At 53.7% G+C, this 20,066-nt stretch overlaps 2 protein-coding genes and 1 long non-coding RNA gene across 9 annotated transcripts in view; 2 read left to right on the forward strand and 1 right to left on the reverse strand.

The window, feature by feature from the left end:
- Positions 1-4,314: 4,314 nt before the first annotated feature.
- SRF (serum response factor) lies at positions 4,315-13,647 on the forward strand. The gene is made up of 7 exons (XM_038554128.1): positions 4,315-5,022; positions 6,623-6,889; positions 8,458-8,719; positions 9,266-9,385; positions 10,456-10,647; positions 10,936-11,012; positions 11,240-13,647. The coding sequence occupies exons 1-7, from the start codon at positions 4,510-4,512 to the stop codon at positions 11,333-11,335; spliced, it is 1,527 nt and encodes a 508-aa protein (XP_038410056.1). The 5' UTR covers positions 4,315-4,509; the 3' UTR covers positions 11,336-13,647.
- Positions 4,665-7,505, reverse strand: LOC111098263. Its single transcript, XR_005367716.1, has 3 exons — positions 7,354-7,505; positions 5,587-5,679; positions 4,665-4,988 (listed from the first exon to the last, which is right to left on the reverse strand). It is a non-coding gene; the product is annotated as an uncharacterized LOC111098263 (long non-coding RNA).
- A 554-nt stretch (positions 13,648-14,201) lies between the features above and the next one.
- The window catches only part of CUL9 (cullin 9), a 39,938-nt gene continuing 34,073 nt past the window's right edge, over positions 14,202-20,066 (forward strand). For all 7 annotated transcript variants that reach the window (XR_005367718.1, XM_038554129.1, XM_038554130.1 and 4 more), the window contains exons 1-7: positions 14,202-14,350; positions 16,061-16,661; positions 17,223-17,377; positions 17,908-18,417; positions 18,912-19,047; positions 19,198-19,391; positions 19,659-20,064. Coding sequence is in view for 6 of the 7 variants with exons in the window: in XM_038554129.1 (XP_038410057.1) it covers positions 16,067-16,661; positions 17,223-17,377; positions 17,908-18,417; positions 18,912-19,047; positions 19,198-19,391; positions 19,659-20,064 (1,996 nt within the window). In the remaining variant the exon portion in view is untranslated. The remainder of the gene's footprint in view (positions 14,351-16,060; positions 16,662-17,222; positions 17,378-17,907; positions 18,418-18,911; positions 19,048-19,197; positions 19,392-19,658; positions 20,065-20,066) is intronic.

Genomic DNA, 20,066 nt, shown 5'->3' on the forward strand with positions numbered 1-20,066 from the left:
TCATGTCAGACACAAAGAGAGAGAGGCAGAGACATAGGCAGAGGGAGAAGCAGGCTCCCTGGGGGAGCCTGATGCAGGCAGGACTTGATCCCAAGACCCTGGGATCATGACCTAAGCCAAAGGCAGACACTTACCACTGAATGACCCAGGTGCCCTCTTTGCTTAATTTTAAGAGAAAAAAGTTACAATGATCATGGAAGAAGTCAAATGGTATACACTTGTATAAAGCAAAAAACACACTCCTCTCTCTCCAACTCTACTCTCCAGTGGCAAGCACTACTAGCCTCTGGAGTGTGGCTTTCCAGACTTTTCCTGGGCACACTGACTCAAGACCTCTTTTCCTTTCTATTCTCTCTAATGCTCCCATCACAATTGAGATCTTTTTTTCTACTCCATGAAGCATCCTTGTGTCAAGGTTAATTCCAAACGCAAACACTTTTAGAGAGGTAGTTTTTGGTTTTCTCTTTCTTTCTTGCTCTCTCTCTCCTTTTTTTTTTTTTTTTTTTTTTTTTTGTGTGTGTGTGTGTGTAATAGCAATTTTTAAAAGCAATTCTTAATTTTGTTCTGGTATTACTTGGGTGATAAAAATCAGGAGAAAGGGATGCCTGGGTGGCTCAGTGGTTGAGCGCCTGCCTTCAGCTCAGGGCATGATCCTGGAGTCCCAGGATTGAGTCCCACATCGGGCTTCCTGCATGGAGCCTGCTTTTCCCTCTGCCTATGTCTCTGCTTCTCCCTCTCCCTCTCCCTCTCTGTGTCTCTCATGAATAAATAAATAAAATCTTTAAAAAAAAAATCAGGAGAAAGAGAGGTCAAGGTGGGAATGGTATGGTATCTGGGGCATCCGGCTATGATTCTGATGCTCCTCTGGAGGTCCTTCATGGTCTGGGGTGGACATGAGCTCCCATCTTTCATAGGGGCCACTTTGATATAGGCCTTATCAGAGAAGCACCAAACTCACATTCCAGAGAGGCCAGGCAGGGCACTTATCTGAGCTCAGTGAGCCATGTGGAGACTATAGAACCTGAGAGCAGAAGCCTCTGCTATGGCCACCACTCAGTTCAGCTCCACACTACAGTGCTTTTGTGGGTGCAAGATCTGGAGTTGCTAAAAACTGGAATTTTTTTTTTTTAAACTGGAATTTGTTGAGAGAATCCAGATTTTTATGTAAATCTCCTGATTTCAAAAACACTACATGGTTCAAACAAAACACATCTGTGAGCCCCAGTTTTTTTCTTTTTTAAAAGATTTTATTTGAGAGAAAGCGAGAGCAAACAAATAGGGAGAGGAACAGAGGGAGAAGCAGACTCTCTGCTGAGCAGGGACCCCTATGAGGGACCCCATCCCAGGATCCTGGGATCAGATGCTTAACTGACTGAGCCACCCAGGTGCCCTGTGAGCCAGTTTTCAATCTTGGCTTTATTTATATCAACAATATTGGCTTTGGAACATGCAGTAATTCAGTCTGGTGTAGGGCACTAAGGCTGGTGTGCAATGGTCCAGGGATTGGGTGAAATGGAAGCGGTCAGTCTATGTGACAAAGGGTAACTGAGAGCTGTGCTCATTCCACACACCATACCCAGTGCATGCAGCAGTCAGTAGCTGTCCTCTGGGGTGCACTGCTAAGGGTTGTCAACCCTGCACATGTCTAAACTAGTGGTCTCAAAAAAGTCTTTCAAAGGCAGGCAGGAATCAGCCCAGGGCTGTGGTTATGACTACTACTCAAGATAAATCACAGTCCCAAGCACCATTTGGAACCCATGTATGTATTTGACCTGTTCTTCCTCTTAAGCTAACACATTCCATATGTTAAACTACCTGTTATGTAGAGTAAATTAGGAAAAGGAAAAAAAAATCTTTGGAACTGTTGGGAAATGGGGAAGAGTAGGGCTCTTAACTCCCGTAGTTAGAGGTTGATGAGCATATATATACACACGTTAGTTCTCACAAATCACTTGAACATACCTTGTTTCACTGTTTATCAAATTCATTGGACTTTGGCTCACAGTAGGAAATGCAATCGACATTTTTATCTGGTACACACCCACGCTGAACTATATGAAATCGGCAATATGCTACCCTCTTGATCTATAAAATGGCCATTGTAATTCAACCTAAAAATAATGCAAACAAAAGTTTTATGCAAAAATATTTGCCCTTGTATTTTGTAATCTCAATAATTTATTTTTTTTAATTTTTTATTTATTATTTATGATAGAGAGAGAGAGAGAGAGAGAGAGGCAGAGACATAGGCAGAGGGAGAAGCAGGCTCCATGCACCAGGAGTCCGATGTGGGATTCGATCCTGGGTTTCCAGGATCGCGCCCTGGGCCAAAGGCAGGCGCTAAACCGCTGCGCCACCCAGGGATCCCTCAATAATTTATTATTTTATTATTATTTTTAAAGATTTTATTTATTTATTCTTGAGAGAGACAGGCAGAGACAGGCAGAGGGAGAAGCAGGCCCCATGCTTGGAGCCTGACGTGGGACTCAATCCTGGGTCTCCAGGATCCCGCCCTGGGCTGAAGGTGGCGCCAAACTGCTGAGCCACTCGGGCTGCCCCGATTTTATTTTTAAAAGATTTTACTTATTTATTCATGAGAGACACACAGAGAGAGGCAGAGACAAGGCAGAGGGAGAAGCAGGCTCCATGCATGGAGCCTGACGTGGGACTCCATCCCAGGACTCCAGGATCACGCCCTGAACTGAAGGCAGGCGCTAAACCGCTGAGCCACCCAGGGATACCCACACTAATTTATTATTTTAAATGCTCACTGCAGTACACTAAGTTCATTTCATTACCACCACCACCAAAGGGTCATGACCAACTGCTTAATCTTCACAAAAAAACTTTGAAGGCAGGAATCATCATTCTCTCATCTCCTTAAAGACAGCCCAATGTTTATCCCAGGAGTTATTAACCCTAATAGTTTCTATTAACTATTCACTGACCATTTTATGCTTTAGTCTCCATCTCATTTAATTTGCATTAAGATCCCAACGTGGGGTGGGTACCAACGATGAGGAATATGATGGAATTTGGTACTTGTTTCCAGGCACAGGGCTAGAGAAGAGGCTGATCTCAGATTTGAATTTCTGTAACAGCAAAGCCCAAGCTATGTTCAAGGCTTTGGAGCTGGGACGTCGACCCACACCCTGAACCTGGGCTTTGTCCCGCTCCTCTTCCGACTAAACTACCTCCTTCCCCACCCCCAATGGGCTATCCATAGAAGGGTGTGTGTGTGTGTGTGTGTGTGTGCGCGCGCGCGCGCTGGCTGGCTGGCTGACTGGCTTGCTTACTTGCTGTAACTTTCTGCCTGGCTCTACATTTTCCCAGGCTTTTGCACAGGCGGTGGGGTGGGTTTTATCCTTGGGACCACCTCCTCCCCCAGTCCAGCCCGCAGCTGGAAGTCTTCACTGATCTTCATCTCGTCTCCCTGCCCCCTTCGGGGACCGGGAGGCCGACTGTCTCCTTCGGTCTTTTCCAGATGTCCGTCTGCCAAAGATCCCTCCAGTATAGAGGATGATGAATGAGGACCGGGGAGCCAGCCTGGTGGGAAAGTGTCGTCGCCTTGAAAAGAGAGGGAAAGGGAAAGGAAGTCGGGGGGAGGGGAAGCGACGAGTCTGGACTCCGGGGACCCAAGCCTCCTTTGCTTAGCCAGTAAATTTGTCTCCCTCAGGAAGGCGTGGGGAAGTGCTCCAATCCCTGTACTCCCTTGGAATTGGGGCTGTATTATATCATTTACTGCAACCCGCACAGTCCTCTCAGGTTTTACCCCGGTGTTTGCTTCCAGCCCTTCCAGTGCGGCGTTCCCTGGGCTGCTAGCGTCCCGCTGCAGGACTGCGCCTGGGTCCACTCCCAGGCTTCCTCTCCTCCGGTCCCTCCCAATTCTACCATTCTCTGGTCGGGGGGCGGAGTCGGTAACTCCTCTCCTGTTCCTTTAAGAGGCTTCGGCTCCTCCCCTTTCGGAGTCGCCGTCTGACGCGGAATGACAGCAGCGAGTTCGGTATGTCTATGCAAATAAGCGCTCCCTGTGGGCCAATGGGGAGCGGAGGTGCCGGAACCGCGGACCAATGCGGCGGGGGCGCAGGGGCTCACCATATAAGGAGCGGCCTCGCCATAAAAGGAAACATTGTATCTCTTTATATGGGGGGAAGGGTCGGGGGATCCCTCCGCCGCCAGCGCGTGGTCCCGGCCCCCTCCACCCGCCGTCTCGGCCGCGGCCAGCAGCCCCTGCCCCCCGGGGGACGCTGACGGCCGCCGGGCGCGCCGCCCTAGCAGACGGACAGGGGGCGCTCCGCGCGGCCTGGGGCAACCCGGGCCACAGGGGCAAGAAAGTGAGGGCCCAGGTCGGCCCGGGCGTGCAGGGGCCCCGGGTTCGCAGCAGCGGCGGCAGCGATAGCGGCTCTAGCAGCAGCGGGAGTGCCGGGTTGAGCCGGGAAGCCGATGGCGGCGGCGGCGGCGGCTCCGATTCCTCGCTGACTGCCCGTCCGCCCTCCTGCATTGAGCGCCATGTTACCGAGCCAAGCTGGGGCCGCGGCGGCGCTGGGCCGGGGCTCGGCCCTGGGGGGCAGCCTGAACCGGACCCCGACGGGGCGGCCGGGAGGTGGCGGCGGCGGCGGCGGGACTCGCGGGGCTAACGGGGGCCGGGTTCCCGGGAACGGCGCGGGGCTCGGGCCGGGCCGCCTCGAGCGGGAGGCTGCAGCAGCAGCGACAACCACCCCGGCGCCCACCGCGGGGGCCCTCTACAGCGGCAGCGAGGGCGACTCGGAGTCGGGCGAGGAGGAGGAGCTGGGCGCGGAGCGGCGCGGCCTGAAGCGGAGCCTGAGCGAGATGGAGCTCGTCGGTGGGCCCGAGGCGGCGGCGGCGGCCACCGGAGGCTATGGGCCGGTGAGTGGCGCGGTGAGCGGGGCCAAGCCGGGTAAGAAGACTCGGGGCCGCGTGAAGATCAAGATGGAGTTCATCGACAACAAACTGCGGCGCTACACGACCTTCAGCAAGAGGAAGACGGGCATCATGAAGAAGGTACAGGGCCCGGAGGCTGCCCGGCCACGGGGGACCGGGAGGGTGGGGACACGCCGGGGGAGCCCGGGAGGAAGGCAGAGCCGAGGCGGAGGTGAGAGGCGGCGAGTCCGCAGGAGGTGTGTGGGAGGGGATGGCTGTTACCCCGGGAGGGCGAAAGGGGAGGGGCCGCCGGGGAAATGTGGGGAGAGGGGAGATGTCCGGAACGTCCAGAGAAGAGGGAAAGGCGCCGAGGTGGGAGTGACGGGCGCTAGAGAGGAAGAGGGCCCTTGCGGAGTGAAGGGGTGGAGAGTGGTGATGGGTGGTGGGTGGTGATGAGACGCGGGGGTCCCTAGACCCAGTGCTTTCTGGTGTTCGGGGGTGGGTGCCGGAAAAGCAGGGAGCCTACGGGAAGGTATGGAGGTGAAGAGGCTGGAGCTCTATAACAACAATGAGCCAGCTTGTGTAGGAGGAAGGTGGGCACCACAAGTATTGCTGGCTGGAAGGAGAGGCAGGGCTGATGACCAAATGGGGCTCAGGAGCCCCAGGTAAGGGAGCAGGGTGCAGGAGAACTGATGCTGCTCTGACCAGCAGGCACTGAGTCCCACGATGGCCATGTGTCTTCCTTCACATCCACTGGAAACCGGTGCACTCTGCAGGACAGCCTTCAGGACCATCTGCCTTTGGGACAAGTGGGATTTCCAGCCTTAGGGAGTGTCTGTGCATGGAGTTTTGGGGAAGGCAGGGAGGTTTGCAGAGGTACCTGGGAATTCTTCCTCTTCTAGCCAGCTATCTAGTGAAAAGGGGAGAGAGGAAAGGGAGGGGGAGGGATGGAAGCAGATGAACTGGGAAACAAGAAGCTAGAACCCTGGGGACATTGGCTGGTGTTTATTTTTGTCCCATATAGAAACCAGAGCTGCTTCCAAGGTGGGTTGTGGAACTTTTCTGGGAGTAAGGATGCCATCTGTGGGGCCACCTTTGTAGGTCCCTTCCCTGGGTTCATGGCAGGGTAGTAGCTGCTAACCTAGCTCCCATCTCCCATCACTCCAGACACTGTTGCATCAGGACAAGGAAAGAAAAAAGCTGGTAGCACAGTATGATAGGGCATGAGGACAAAATGGCAACAGGTTAGGACCTGTGCAGTTTCTGGGAAGAAACATGAGGACAGTTTAGCACTAATGTGACCCCTTATCCCTAATGTCTTACGGGACTTCCAGTGATATAGCAACTTCATTCTGTCTGGTTCCTATGACAGTGAAGAGTGGGTGGGTGGGAGCCCTCTCTGTGAGACTCCTGGCACCAAGCTGTATTCAGGAGCAGCTACCTGGGCCCTTCCGTTTCCTCTGAGATTATACATTCTGTCACTAGGGGTCTGTGTTTGCTTGGGGTATCTGCAGGTCAGTGGCTGCTTCTCAAAGGAGTAGCATGGGGTAGTTTCTCTGCTCTCCAACTCTCTTTCAGATATCTTGATAGATACCTCCCCCTGCCCCAGTCACTGGAGAGGAAGGTCTCTGGGTGGGGAGCAGAGGCTTGAGATCACTATGTATTTCCTCTCTTCCCTACTTCCCAAGGAAGGTAGAAAAAGTTTGGCTGATCTACCCATCTCCTTCCCCCTACTCCCCAGGCCTATGAGCTGTCCACGCTGACAGGGACACAGGTGCTGTTGCTGGTGGCCAGTGAAACAGGCCATGTGTATACCTTTGCCACCCGCAAACTGCAGCCCATGATCACCAGTGAGACTGGCAAGGCACTGATTCAGACCTGCCTCAACTCGCCAGACTCTCCACCCCGCTCAGACCCCACCACAGACCAGAGAATGAGTGCCACGGGCTTTGAAGAGACAGACCTCACCTACCAGGTGTCGGAGTCCGACAGCAGTGGGGAGACCAAGGTGTGTTTGGGTCGCCTATCTGAGGGGAAGGAAGGGGAGGGGCTTCACCGGCAGAGAGGGGAGGGGGTACCTCTCTCCCTCACTCAGGTTAGGTGCCCACTAATGTGGAACGGAGCCGGGTTAGTGCCCCTCATCCTAGGGGACAGGTGTCCATCCTCGCCATCCTGACAGGAGGCCGGCCCCCTAGATAAGCGGGCGGCCTCCGTGCCCTTATAAGGCCGGCTCCGGCTCCAGGCCGGCCTCCCGCCTGCAGCCCGCCCGCCTGGCAGGGCCCTTGCATTCCTCCCGCCAGCTGTCTCCCTGCTGGGGGCGGGGGCGTAGCTTAGCCCTGCCCTCGCAGCAGGCTGGGTTGCCAGGGAGTAGGAAGGAAGCACTCGTGGGCCCCAGGGTCCTGGGAACCCAGCACTGTCGGGAGGCGGGCTGGTTGACTGGGCTGGAGACTACCTAACTAGCCAGCCGCCTACCTCTTCAGGATGTCCGGGCCTGGGCACGTTTAGGGAGTGTATTCGCGGCTGCTAGGGATGCCGGCCCTAGTTACGCCTTCCCCTTCCTTTTCCCGGTAAGGAGAGGGGGCGGGGCTTCCTCCGTTGCTTCTCTAGGGAGCTCCACCTTCCGGGTGCCCCTTCACTAACTGGCCAATCGGAAGAAGCGGCACTGTTTGCCTTAGCAACGCCTTCACCAATCAGGGCCTTCGAACTCGGCTGCCTAGCAAACATCCCGCGCTGACCCACCCCCAGGATTTGAACCCCCTCAGTTCTCTGGGCTTGGTTCTCAGCTCGTGGCTTCCTCCTTCCCCTTCTAAGAACAAAGGCTCACCGAGGGAAGAGTCAGTGCTCCAGGTTTTCCCCCTCTTTCCGGCATATCATCTGTAGTTGCAAACTCTTTAAGCAGTAGGGCTCGTTTATTCTCAGGGAATTTTGCTGGAGGAATTAATTCCTTTGGTAGTTTAAATCTTAAGAATTTGACATGAGTGCTTAATTGCCAAACACCCAAGATCTCTCTGAAACCCTAAGTTCCCTGAAAAACTCTCGTCCGTCCGTATCTCAGAAACCTAGCAAGTCAGAGCTAGAAGGATGTTTTTAAAGAGGACATAGTAGCCTAGTCCCCTTCATTTCCCCCCCAGGAAAACTGAGGCTCAGAAAGAGGAAGTGATTTCCCCAGGATCACATAGATGGTCAGTACCAGAGCTGGGAATAGACCCCTGTGTCCTGATTCCGCAGCCAATGTGATTTTCATAGTCCATTGGGACACAGAATTCAGGAAATTATGATGATGACATCATCATCATCATAAGAGCAGCAAATACATATTACTTTTTTTTAGGTGTCAGGCACTTTATTTATATTCACCTATTTATCTTAAAAACACCTATGCGGTAAGTCTTCTTTTATGGACAGAAAATTGAAGCTCTGCAGCTCAGTAACTTGCCCGGGGTCAGACAGCAGGTAAATGGCAGAGCTGGGGTTTGAACCCAAGCACACTGGTTCCAGTCTGGGCTGTCAGTCACACAAAGCTGCAGGGGCAGAGTCTGGTAGAGGCTCACTGCTGTGTCTTTACTCTGGGTGTAGGACACACTGAAACAGGCGTTCACGGTCACCAACCTGCCGGGTACCACCTCCACCATCCAAACAGCACCCAGCACCTCTACCACCATGCAAGTCAGCAGCGGCCCCTCCTTCCCCATCACGAACTACCTGGCACCAGTGTCTGCTAGCGTCAGCCCCAGCGCTGTCAGCAGTGCCAACGGGACTGTGCTGAAGAGTACAGGCAGTGGCCCTGTCTCCTCTGGGGGCCTCATGCAGCTGCCTACCAGCTTTACCCTCATGCCTGGTGAGTCACAAGGGGCAGAATGAGCATGCCAAGAGTGGGTTTAGGGCTGGCACAAGGGGAACCTCTTTCCTTGCTCAGAAGGAGGGTGGACAGGGGCCAGCCAGAACCTGAGAGAAGCCACTTGGGTCCCACTGGGAGGCATGCCCTTCCCCACTGGGACCCCTACTGTCCTTGTCAATAAGTTTCAACCATACCCTCTGGCCTTGTCTAGCCAGCCTAGCCCTGTGTCCCCCTGCCACAGGGACAGTAGACATTCTACCACTTCCCTACCTTGATTGGAGGACAGGTCATGTTCTTGATGGTTCGGTGCCGGCTCCTATATCAACCAAGGAGGCAGAGGCAAGGCCTAGGGGTGGAAGGAGGTGGGAGGGGCCAGTGCAGAGTGCAGAAACCCAAGAAGACAAGATTCAGGACATGAAAAGCCTCTTTAGCCCCCAGGAAACTATGGGAGTTAGGGAGCAGCATGCCAGACCTTGGGCCTGGGGTGTTTGTGGGTGCCAATGGTGGCCGGGTGGGACAGCATGAGTAAGTCTCTGTGTCTTATAGGAGGGGCAGTGGCCCAGCAGGTCCCAGTGCAGGCCATTCAGGTGCACCAGGCCCCACAGCAAGCGTCTCCCTCTCGCGACAGCAGCACAGACCTCACGCAGACCTCCTCCAGCGGGACAGGTATAGCTTGAAGCTCTCTTCTCCCTGCCCTTCGTCCTTCATGAGGCCTAGGAGCAGGTGCCCAGCAATACCCCTCCCATAACTAAGGTCAGAGAATTTCTTAATGTGGAGATGGAGGCTTTTGGCTTAACCTTTATCTTAATCCTTATGGGAAAGTCAAGTGAGGATGGCTGGGTTTGGGATCCTGCCCTGCAGTAGGGCTTTGGATTTCAGGAAGAAATTAGGGACCATCGGAGCCACCCTTCTTCTCATTCAGATAAAAAGCTGGAGGCCCAGAAAGGAGAAGTTACTTCCCAAGGACACATGTTTGCTTAATTATCAGGAAAGATTTATAGAGCATTTGTCTCCTTGTGGGAGGGTATTCTAGGTTTTGAGTAGCTATAATTCTGCTCAGTGTCTCTAGTCATTTCAGAAATGATGAAACACTTTCAAAATTAAATTATTTTTAAGTTCTTGTTATTGACAACCTTGTTACACAAGATATGGTCTATGGACAGAGAAGTAGCATCACCTGGGAGCTTGATAGAAACGTAGACTCATAAGCTTTATCCCCAAACCTACTGAATCAGAATCTGCATTTTAATAAGATCCCAGGTGATCTTATGCATATTAACCTTTGATGTTGAAAAGATGAATTTGTTAGCCACACGTTTAGGAAGAGGGAGAAAAAAGAAAAAAGGAAGAGAGAGGAGCGGTGAGAAATAAAAAATGGGATAATGGAACCTCCTCAAAGGGGAGTATCTGAGTTTCCTTGGAGTGGGTCAGTCATTGCAATTCTTGTTTCTCCCAGGACCTTATGGTCTTGGAACGAAGAATTGGAGAGATAGACAGTTGAATAGTACAGTGTGATAGGATACAATTAAAGGTTGGTGCTCAAACAGAAGGTTGGTATTTAAACAAAAATAAGGCTTTTCTTAGCCGATGACAGGGATCAGAGGAACAAGTCTTATCAAGCTTCTGACCTGGGCAATGGCAGGAGGACTCCGGAGCCCTGGAGCTCCTGGAGGTGGGATGGGGGAGATCAGTAGGGACCGGTGTCAACCTCCCTAATGTGTGTCTGTGTTTGCCAGTGACATTGCCTGCCACCATCATGACGTCATCTGTGCCCACAACTGTGGGTGGCCACATGATGTACCCTAGTCCCCATGCGGTGATGTATGCACCCACCTCGGGCTTGGCTGACGGCAGCCTCACCGTGCTCAATGCCTTCCCCCAGGCGCCGTCCACCATGCAGGTGTCCCACAGCCAGGTCCAGGAGCAAGGTGAGTGGTGGGCTGGGGCTAAGGGGGACCATGTCCTCCTCCCTCACATACCCACATATCCAAATGGCCCCCCACATACACACATAGATATATACACTCATATACCCATACCCAAACAAGGATGCCCACACATAAAACTACACACACACACACACACACGGATGCTTGCACACACATTCCCACACCCATTGCTGTCCACTAGGATACTCATGCATTCCATTCCAACTAGTATCTGGAAGTTTCTCTTGAGCAAGCAGTTTGAGTATCTCCTGTGGTTTCCCAATGCAGGTGGTGTTCCCCAGGTGTTCCTGACAGCACCATCTGGGACAGTGCAGATCCCTGTTTCTGCAGTTCAGCTTCACCAGGTAGGTGTGGGGGCACCCTTCACCTCACCTCAGCCAACCCAGCCATTTCCTTCTCTTGACTTTGGGGATTTCATTTACCCATTGGTCTAAGCCAAGATTCCCTAAGCCAGGAGGCCCATCTGTTTTCCCAGTCAGGCTCGTGGTGGACAGGCAGGCCAGCAGGGGGAAGCTTGAGCTGGCTGGTCAGTTCCTGCCCTCCTTTTCCTTACACACCCCCTTCCCTCCAGATGGCTGTGATAGGGCAGCAGGCTGGGAGCAGCAGCAACCTCACCGAGTTACAGGTGGTGAACCTGGACGCCGCCCACAGCACCAAGAGTGACTGATCCGCCCTGCCACCCTGGACAGATGGCCCAAGGGATGGCACCACTTATTTATTGTTGCCTTTTCACGTTTTCTTTACACACACGTTGACGGGCCGCAGGAGGGAGGCAGGGAGGAGGAGTGGGCAGCCACAGGACTGAGCCCTCTCACTCCAGCCAAAGAAATGGGCCAGCCTGCCCTCCACCCCATCCTCCCTCCCCCTCCCCTCCTTCTGGCTCCACCTCCCATTTTCTGTTGATGGTGGGGCTGTCCTCCCTCCTCAGACTCCCCTAGCCAGCTTGGCTCCATGTTTGCCATGAGTATTAGCTTATCCAATGGGACCGTGCCCCACCTTCCCACACACAGGCCTCTGTGGGACTAGGCACCGTGTTCCCCCGAGGAAGCAGTGGGGGTCCTCTCCCAGCCTCCTTGCTGACCTGCTGTCAGCACCGTGTCTGTCACAGGCTGGGTGACAAGAGCCCTATCCGTGCCCCTCAGGGAGCCACCTGGGGAGATGGGGCTTCTTCCCTCACAGGATGCCCTATTGTCCCTGTAGCTCCTGAGAGCTGGGCCTGTGCACAGAGCAGGTTCCTGGGGCCACCTGCCCTGCCCTGCCGGTCCCCTTGGGACTCCAGGAACTCCTGGGTCGGAGGGAACTGCCAGTGTTCCCTCTCACCCTGTCTTCCCCCTCTCCCCCCAGCTGCTTTACTTAAAAGTTGATTTTGAACTTTTTATTTGAGGAGACGAAGTGAAAACAAATCTATAAATATATATTTTTAAAATATTTAAACTTTTTTTTATGGCGTGTTTCTCGTCCCCCTCCCTGCCCAAGCTCCCCTTCCCTGGGGAGCCCTGGGGCTCCCCGGAACTGACTGGGCCTCTGGGGACGGAACCACCCCATGAGCTCGGGGCCCCGCCAGTGTGTAGGGGAGATTCTGGGACTGCCCGGTCCTGGGTTGTTGCCAGGAGAAAACCGGGGGAGGGGCCCTCAGGCCATGCCCCAACGGGGTGGGCAGGGTGACCTGCAGCCCTGGGTCTCTTTTTGCCCTCTAGGGCTGTCGCAAGGGAGAGGGAAGAGGGAGACCAAATGTGGGGGTGGGGGTGGGAGGGTGTCAGGTAGAGGCAACTGACTTCATTTGTGCCACACGCATGGGCATTGCAGCCTTGTGCTCCCCCAGGCCTGCAGCCGCCTGGGGCCCAAGTTGCAGTGAGCAGGGTGGGGTCTGGGAGGGGTTGAGAGGCAGGAATGGGGGTCAGAAGAAACGGGAGCAGCTCTTGGGCTGAATATAAAGATAGGGGAGCCAGAAATGGGCAGCTCTCCCAGGGAGTGAGCAGCTACTGTAACTTTTTTAAATTAAGACAAAAAGCCTTGAAGAAAATGACTTTATTTTTCTAAGTGTAACCTCAGTATTTATGTAATTTGTACAGGGGCCGTGCCCTACCCCACTCTGCCCCCTTTGGGGTAGACCTTGAGGATGGGCCAGCATAGGGGGAGGGTCTTTTACCCCGTGTCAGAGCCTACCTTCACCCCCTTTATCCAGAAAGGGAGCTTTTTCAGAACAGGGCAGCAGTTGGGGTAGAGTTTTATTAACCCCTGTGACTGCCTTCAGGAGGAACAATCCTGCTTCTGTGATTAGGTGAAGGGGTGGGGGAAGTTTGTGCGCACAGCCTAGTTATCAAGGGGATGATTTGCCGATGTGTCTGAGAACCCCCATAACCTCTAACCCCCATTGCTGTCTTGCCCCGATTTGGGGTGCCGAGATGGAAGTCACCGTTCTGGGCTTTCTCCTGGAGATAGCTGGGGGTTATGGGTGGCTTACAAGGCTGGGGCATGGCAAATCAGGGGCCAGAGAGTGGGGAGCTTGGGACTCAGGTCTGTAACTGCCCAGCCCCCTTTCTCTGCTCTTGTTTCACTCCACCATCACTCACTCACTCTCCACTCCCCCACCCAGGGGAGGAGACTGATGAATTCCTCCTCTCTTTCCCACAAAAGACAGACCCAGTGAGTGAATCAGGCAAAGTGCTTATAATGTGTGTTGTGTGAGCGTGGCCTTGGGAGAACATGTGTGCGTCAGGGATGAGGTGGCATTTATATGTGCAGCAACCCTTGGTATTTCCCTTTCTTGGTGGCTCTGGAGTGTGTGTGTGCGTGTGTGTGTGTGCGCGCGTGCGTGTGCCTGAGTGTGTGTGTGTGAATGGAGTATGTCAGTGGTTTCTACTTCCCCTGGGATGCTGACCCAGGAATAGTGGACATGGTCACAGTCCTATGTACAGAGCTTTCTTTTGTATTAAAAAAAAATACTCTTTCAATAAATGTATCATTTTTGTGCACAGACTGTGGAGTCTTTGCCTCCGTTTTTCCGCATAGAGAGGGAGGGAGGGAGGGAGGGAGGGAAGTATGAACGCGAACCAACCTCCAGCCGCTGCTCTGAGAAGCAAACCTGGCCGCCTGATGAGAACAATGGCAAGGCCAAGGGGCACTCTGGGCTGTGGAACTCTGCAACTTAATTGAAGGAACATTTCTGGGAGCTGGGGCCTTTGTCTTTGCGCAGGACTTTGTTAGCTTTCTAGGCCAACACAGAGAGGAGCAATTTTAATCAATAGGAAAAGTGATTCCACCAATCCAAAGCACGGCTGTAGGGTTTGGGAAACTCATGGCCACGTGACCCGGTGAGAACTCAGGACAGCTTCGGGGTTGGAAGTGTAGGTTTCAGGGGGACCGGGCAGGCCGACCCAGGAAACGCGAGCGGGCCTTCCAGGTGATGGAGGGAAAGGGCTGCGTACTTCTGCGGCAAGGAGCGACGTGACCGTGAGCGCGGGCTCCGCCTGCCGCGCGCCCCGCGCGCAGCGCCGCGGCCACTGCGCATGCTCCACCCGCGCGCCCTTCCGCCTCGCTCGGCTGTGGGCCGCGGGGGCCCCCGTAGGAGCCGGGCCGCGCCCGCCCGTGCCGTGTGACCCGGAAGGGAGCTGCTGAGGAGGCGGGGCCAGGACGGCGGGACCGGCCGCTGGCTCCCAGCGAGGGAGCCGGGCAGTGGGAGGTGAGAGGAGAGTCCTGCGGCTACCCGCTCCCTGCCGCGTCCCCTACCCGCTCCCTGACCCGCTCTCCGTGGGGCTGACGACGGGAGCCACGGCTTGCCCTCCGAGATTCGCCCGGTCCTGTCAGCCTCCTCGGACCGCGCCCCCCCATCTTCACCCCGCCCCCCAAAGCCGTTCCGCTGCCCTGGTGGCCTCCTCCCGCACCCCTCCTCCGCCAGACCCCTGATGGTCGGCAAGCTTGGGCCTGACCTTGCTACCTCCGTCCACCTGCTGTCTCATCCCCGGGTCCCGACCTCACCTCCACACCTCAATTTACTGCTCTGGTTCTAGGCCCTTAGTAGTTCCCCCCTCCCCCCAACCCCATTTCGGCCTGTTCGTTGTTTTACTTCACCCTGCTCATCCGTTGCCCATCGCCGCATCCCTGATTACCTTCCAGTCTCTCCCCTTCCCATACTACCCGGACCCCGGTCCCCGTCGAGGTCCACATCCCATGTTTCCTGTCTTCTTCAAGCCTTTCGTCTGTCATCTCTCATCTGCCCCCATTCCTATTCTCACCACTCCCCGTTGTCCCTATACTGCTTCATATCCTACGTACCTTTTCCTGATCATCAGCATAGCCGTCTTCCTGCTCATTTATCATCTCCTGGCTCAATAACTCAGTTTATCTGAGGACTGCTCCTCCCTTCTCCAGCTAAGAATAACATTAGATTGTGTTTACTGAGCTCTCACTATGTACTGGTGGCTGTTCTAGGCGGTTTACATACATGGTCTTATTCAATTTTTACAACTTCATGAGGTGATTTTGAATACTATCACCATGTTGCAGAGGAGGGAGCTTAGGTTCAGGGATGAAGTAACTTGTACGAAAATACCCACAGAGTAAGTGAAAGAGCCAGAATTCAGGGTCACACCTGAGTCTTATCTGTGCTATATTTCTTCTCTCACATTTTCACCATCTCCTGATCTCGTTTCCTACCCTTCAGTTCCATGATTACCACCTCCATATGTATCCCTCTGACTTAGACCCTCACTGTGCATACAACTTACATGCCAGGCGGTACTTGGTCACTTTTCCTAGAATCTCACCTGGCCCCCTCAGCGCCTCTCCTGCTCACCCTGCTCACAATACCCTGATACGCTTTCCCCATCCAGCCATCCGGATGTGGAGGCCCACCGCCCAACCTCCTTTCGTCTCTATTCTATCTGTCATGGCCCACTCCTTTATATTCACATTCCAGCTTTACACTGTCATTTTTACGCCCTGTCCTGCCTTCCCTCCACCCTGACTTTCCCCATTTGTTCTGGCCCCACTGTCTCCCATGCTGCCGTCCAGCCTGCTCATCCCTGTTATCCTTCTAAGTCTTGATCTGTATCCCTCAGTTGTCTTGCTCTTCTGCCCAGACTGTCCTGCTTAGCTGTCACCTCTTTTGAGACCTTTTTGTTCTTACCCTCTTCCGTCACCTCTTCCATTTCTTAAAGCCCTTCGTTTCATCCGCTTGCCATTTCCGCTGCATTCTCCTTCCTTACAAATCCCAAAGTATGTTCATGTTATATATTCTGTCCCATTCTTGGCTTTTTCTATTTGGTCCGTAAATTCCACTGTGCAGCCTACCAGTCACCCTGCACCGGATCTGTGTCTCAAGGTTCCATCCCCTCCATGTAGTCTTTTTCTTAGCCCTCATTGCCTTTACCTTTCTCCTTGTGTGTCCCAGGTCAGGATGGTTGGGGAACGGCGTGCCGGGGACCTCATGGTGCCCTTGGGGCCCCGGCTGCAGGCATATCCTGAAGAGCTTATTCGACAGCGGCCTGGGCATGATGGGCATCCTGAATACCTGATCCGATGGAGTGTTCTGAAGTGTGGGGAAGTGGGGAGAGTGGGTGTGGGAGAGGGCAAGACAGAGCACATCCTCATGTGGCTGTCAGCCCCCGAAGTCTATGCCAACTGCCCCATGCTGTTAGGTGAGCGGGCACTATCTAAGGGACCTCAGCACGAACCAGCTGGGGGTTCAGGAAGCTTCCCCCGAGATCCAGGAGGTCTGGATGACACAGCAATGGGAGAGATGGAGGCTGATGTGCGGGCGCTGGTGCGCAGGGCTGCCAGGCAGCTGGCAGAAGGTGGGACCTCCAGCCTCACAGCTGCTGTACTCCACACCATCCATGTGCTCAGCGCCTATGCCAGCATCGGGCCCCTCACTGGGGTCTTCAGGGAGACAGGAGCTCTGGACCTGCTCATGCACATGTTATGCAACCCTGAGCCTCAGATCCGTCGGAGTGCCGGCAAGATGCTACAGGCTCTGGCAGCCCACGATGCTGGTAAGAGACAGCCAGGGGAAGAAGGAAAACACTGGAGAGAAGGGGGCCATAAAGAGTAAGGACAAAAAGAGCAGGGATTTCCCAGCTTGGAAAGAACACCTAGTATTTGGTGGATACCAATTCAGTGCAAGAAAAAAAAAGAATATAGAATAATAAACTGTTACAGGTATGTGAATAGAATGAAATAATAGCACTCAGTTTATCTGTCCATTCTCAGTACAGTGGCAGAGAAGAGACTAGGATAGGTTTGTATTTTTAAATGGTGGGTTGAGATTTATTCGTTGATTATGAAATCAGTTTGGTGGGTTACAACCAACATTTTTTTAAATGTAAAATAACTAGCAGGTAACACTTGGTAGGGTAAGTTTTGTAGCATTCAACATATGTTTCAGTTGTATGTGTGTATGTTTGTATCTGGTTACCATGTAAAATGTATACCTTCTTGTGAGTCTCAGTCACAAAGAAGTTTGAAAGCCTCTAGGGTAGGGGATAGATGGTCTAGAATAGGCAGGGTAAAGTATTGAGATTGAGGAGAAGATACAGATTGGGTGTGGATTACAGGGAGTCGGGCTCACGTCCTTCTGTCACTGAGCCAGCAAGATGGCATCGAGCAGCACATGGATTTTGACAGCCGCTATACTTTGCTGGAGCTGTTTGCAGAGACCACATCCTCTGAGGAACACTGCATGGCCTTTGAGGGCATTCATCTGCCGCAGGTACTCTGGCAGCTGTGGGGGAAATGCCATATACAAGGCCAAGGACATCACTACTGAAAATGTGGTTCAGGATTGTGCATTAACACCAGAGCTACTTGGGGAGCTTGTTAAAATGAAGATTCATGCCTGCTGCCCCACTTAGAATTTCTGAGATTAGAACCCAGGAATCTTTCTTTTAAGACACTCCTTGGGATCCCTGGGTGGCGCAGCGGTTTGGCGCGCCTGCCTTTGGCCCGGGGCGTGATCCTGGAGACCCGGGATTGAATCCCACATTGGGCTCCCGGTGCATGGAGCCTGCTTCTCCCTCTGCCTATGTCTCTGCCTCTCTCTCTCTCTCTCTGTGACTATCATAAATAAATAAATTAAAAAAAAAAAGACACTCCTTGTGTGTTATATAAGTCACAGTTTGAGACCTACTCAAAGTGTGGGGATAGGCGTTTATGTTTTTCTGTAGAGGATGATATTATGGGGAAAGGAGAGAGGATGAAACTAGCAGAAGATAAACCTACACCACAGACTATGTCTTACAGATCCCAGGAAAGCTGCTCTTTTCCCTGGTGAAACGCTACCTATGTGTCACTTCCCTGCTGGATCAGCTGAATAACAGTCCAGAGCCAGGGGCTGGAGACCGAGGCTCCCTGTCCCCGAGGGAGTTTAGCTGGGAGAAAAGCCGGGGGCAGCGAGAGCTGGAGTTCAGTATGGCTGTGGGCAACCTCATCTCAGAGCTGGTGCGGAGCATGGGCTGGGCCCGGAACCTCGGCGAACAAGGCACGTCGCCACCACGGCCAACCCGGTCCATCTTTCAGCCCTGCATTTCAGGCCCTAGCCTTTTGCTCCCCACTATGGTTGCCACCCCCAGAAGGCAAGAGCGGGCCTTCCGCCAACGCTCTGAATTCTCCAGTCGCTGTGGCTATGGTGAGTACGTGCGAGAGACGCTGCAGGCTGGGATGCGAGTGCGCATGCTGGATGACTACGAGGAGGTCAGCGCTGGGGATGAGGGCGAGTTCCGTCAGAGCAACAACGGCGTGCCCCCCGTGCAGGTGAGCCAGGGCACGTGTGAGATGCTGTCGGGGCTCTAGCTGGGGGAGCATAACTGGGGCTTCCATGCCAGGGGCTCTGGTAGGCCACCCATGGAAAAAAAGACCCGTGGGGATTGGAATGGTGAAAGGGGGTCAGCAGTTGAGAAGGGCTTGGGAAAATTGGGAAGGCTGAGAAAATTGGATGGGCTGTGAGGCCAAGCAGAGACTCACGTCCAGGAAGCAGAGCTGATACATGGAGACACTCTGCACCCCCACCCATTTAGTTGGCTAGGAGGAAGTGTCAGAGCAGAGACCATCAGGGTTAGGAGGAGATGAGTGGCAAGGCCAACCCCATAGGGAAAGGTAGCCTTTTGCTATACAGAGGCTTTCCCCAACTTAGCCGGGTGTGCATCTGAGGGCTATGGGGCCCAGCTCCAGGCCCAGCCTTGTCCTCTCAAGCCACACCACCCAGGGCTCAGAACCCTATTCTCATTTTCTTCCTCCCTCCACACTAGGTCTTCTGGCAGTCAACGGGCCGCACCTACTGGGTACACTGGCACATGCTGGAGATCCTGGGCCCAGAGGAAGCTGCTGAGGATGCGGCTTCAGTGGCTGTGGAGAAGGGGGCAGGGGCTCCCCTGCTGGACACAGGTGAGCCTTGAAGGGCACATGGACACAGCATGTCTCTGAACAGAGGAGTAGGCCTGGGGCAAAGCCACTCCTGATCAAGAGCTGCCCTAGAGATTCAGAAATGCACTCTGTTCCTGTGAAATGATAACACCGCTGTTCCTGTGTCCTCAGCCCTTCCCTCCTGGGACTGGAAACCTGTGGATGGGCTCTACTCTTTGCCGTACCTCCAGCCCGAACCTCAGAAGAATGAGCAGTTGGGATACCTGACCCAGGCTGAGTGGTGGGAGTTGCTCTTTTTCATCAAGAAGCTGGACATATGTGAGCAGCAGCCAATTTTCCAGAATCTTCGAGAGAACCTAGATGAGGTATCATAGGCCTGAGATATTTGGGTTTATAGTGGGTTTGGAGGCAGGATTCTCTAAAGGAGTTCAAGATAAGGAGGTGCTTAGGGGGAGGCTGGAGCTAGAAGTTAGAGAGTATGAGGGGGCCTGCTCGGAAAGGAGATAAATGCTGTGAGGTCTGGTATGTAGAAGTTTGCAAGGCATGGCAGGAGGCAGCAACCCTCCCTATTTTTGTCCCCAGGACCTTCAAGTCTACTTGTCCCTGAAATGCATACCCTTTTCTGTTGACAGACCCTGGGTGACAAGGCCCTGGGTGATCTCTCCGTGCCCATAGAGATGGCTGAGGGTCTGCTGCAGGTGCTCAGCAGTCGGTTTGAGGGTAGCACCCTCAGTGACCTGCTCAACTCCCAAATCTACACCAAGTATGGGCTGCTGCCTGATGAACTAAGCATCTCATCTTCTTCACGAAGTCACTCCTGTACTCCAGATCCAGAGGAGCAGTCCAAATCAGAGGCCAACTTCTCAGAAGAAGAGACTGAGTCTCCCAAAGCAAAAGCTGAGCCCCTGAAGGCAGATGCAGAACCTGCCAAGGGAAAAATTGAGCCCCCCATGGCACAGAGTGATTCACAGCTATTTAACCAGCTTCTGGTGACTGAGGGAATGGCTCTCCCCCCTGAGATGAAGGAGGCGGCCAGTGGT

This window comes from Canis lupus, chromosome 12 (assembly GCF_011100685.1).
Source record: "Canis lupus familiaris isolate Mischka breed German Shepherd chromosome 12, alternate assembly UU_Cfam_GSD_1.0, whole genome shotgun sequence".
Lineage (NCBI taxonomy): Eukaryota > Metazoa > Chordata > Mammalia > Carnivora > Canidae > Canis > Canis lupus.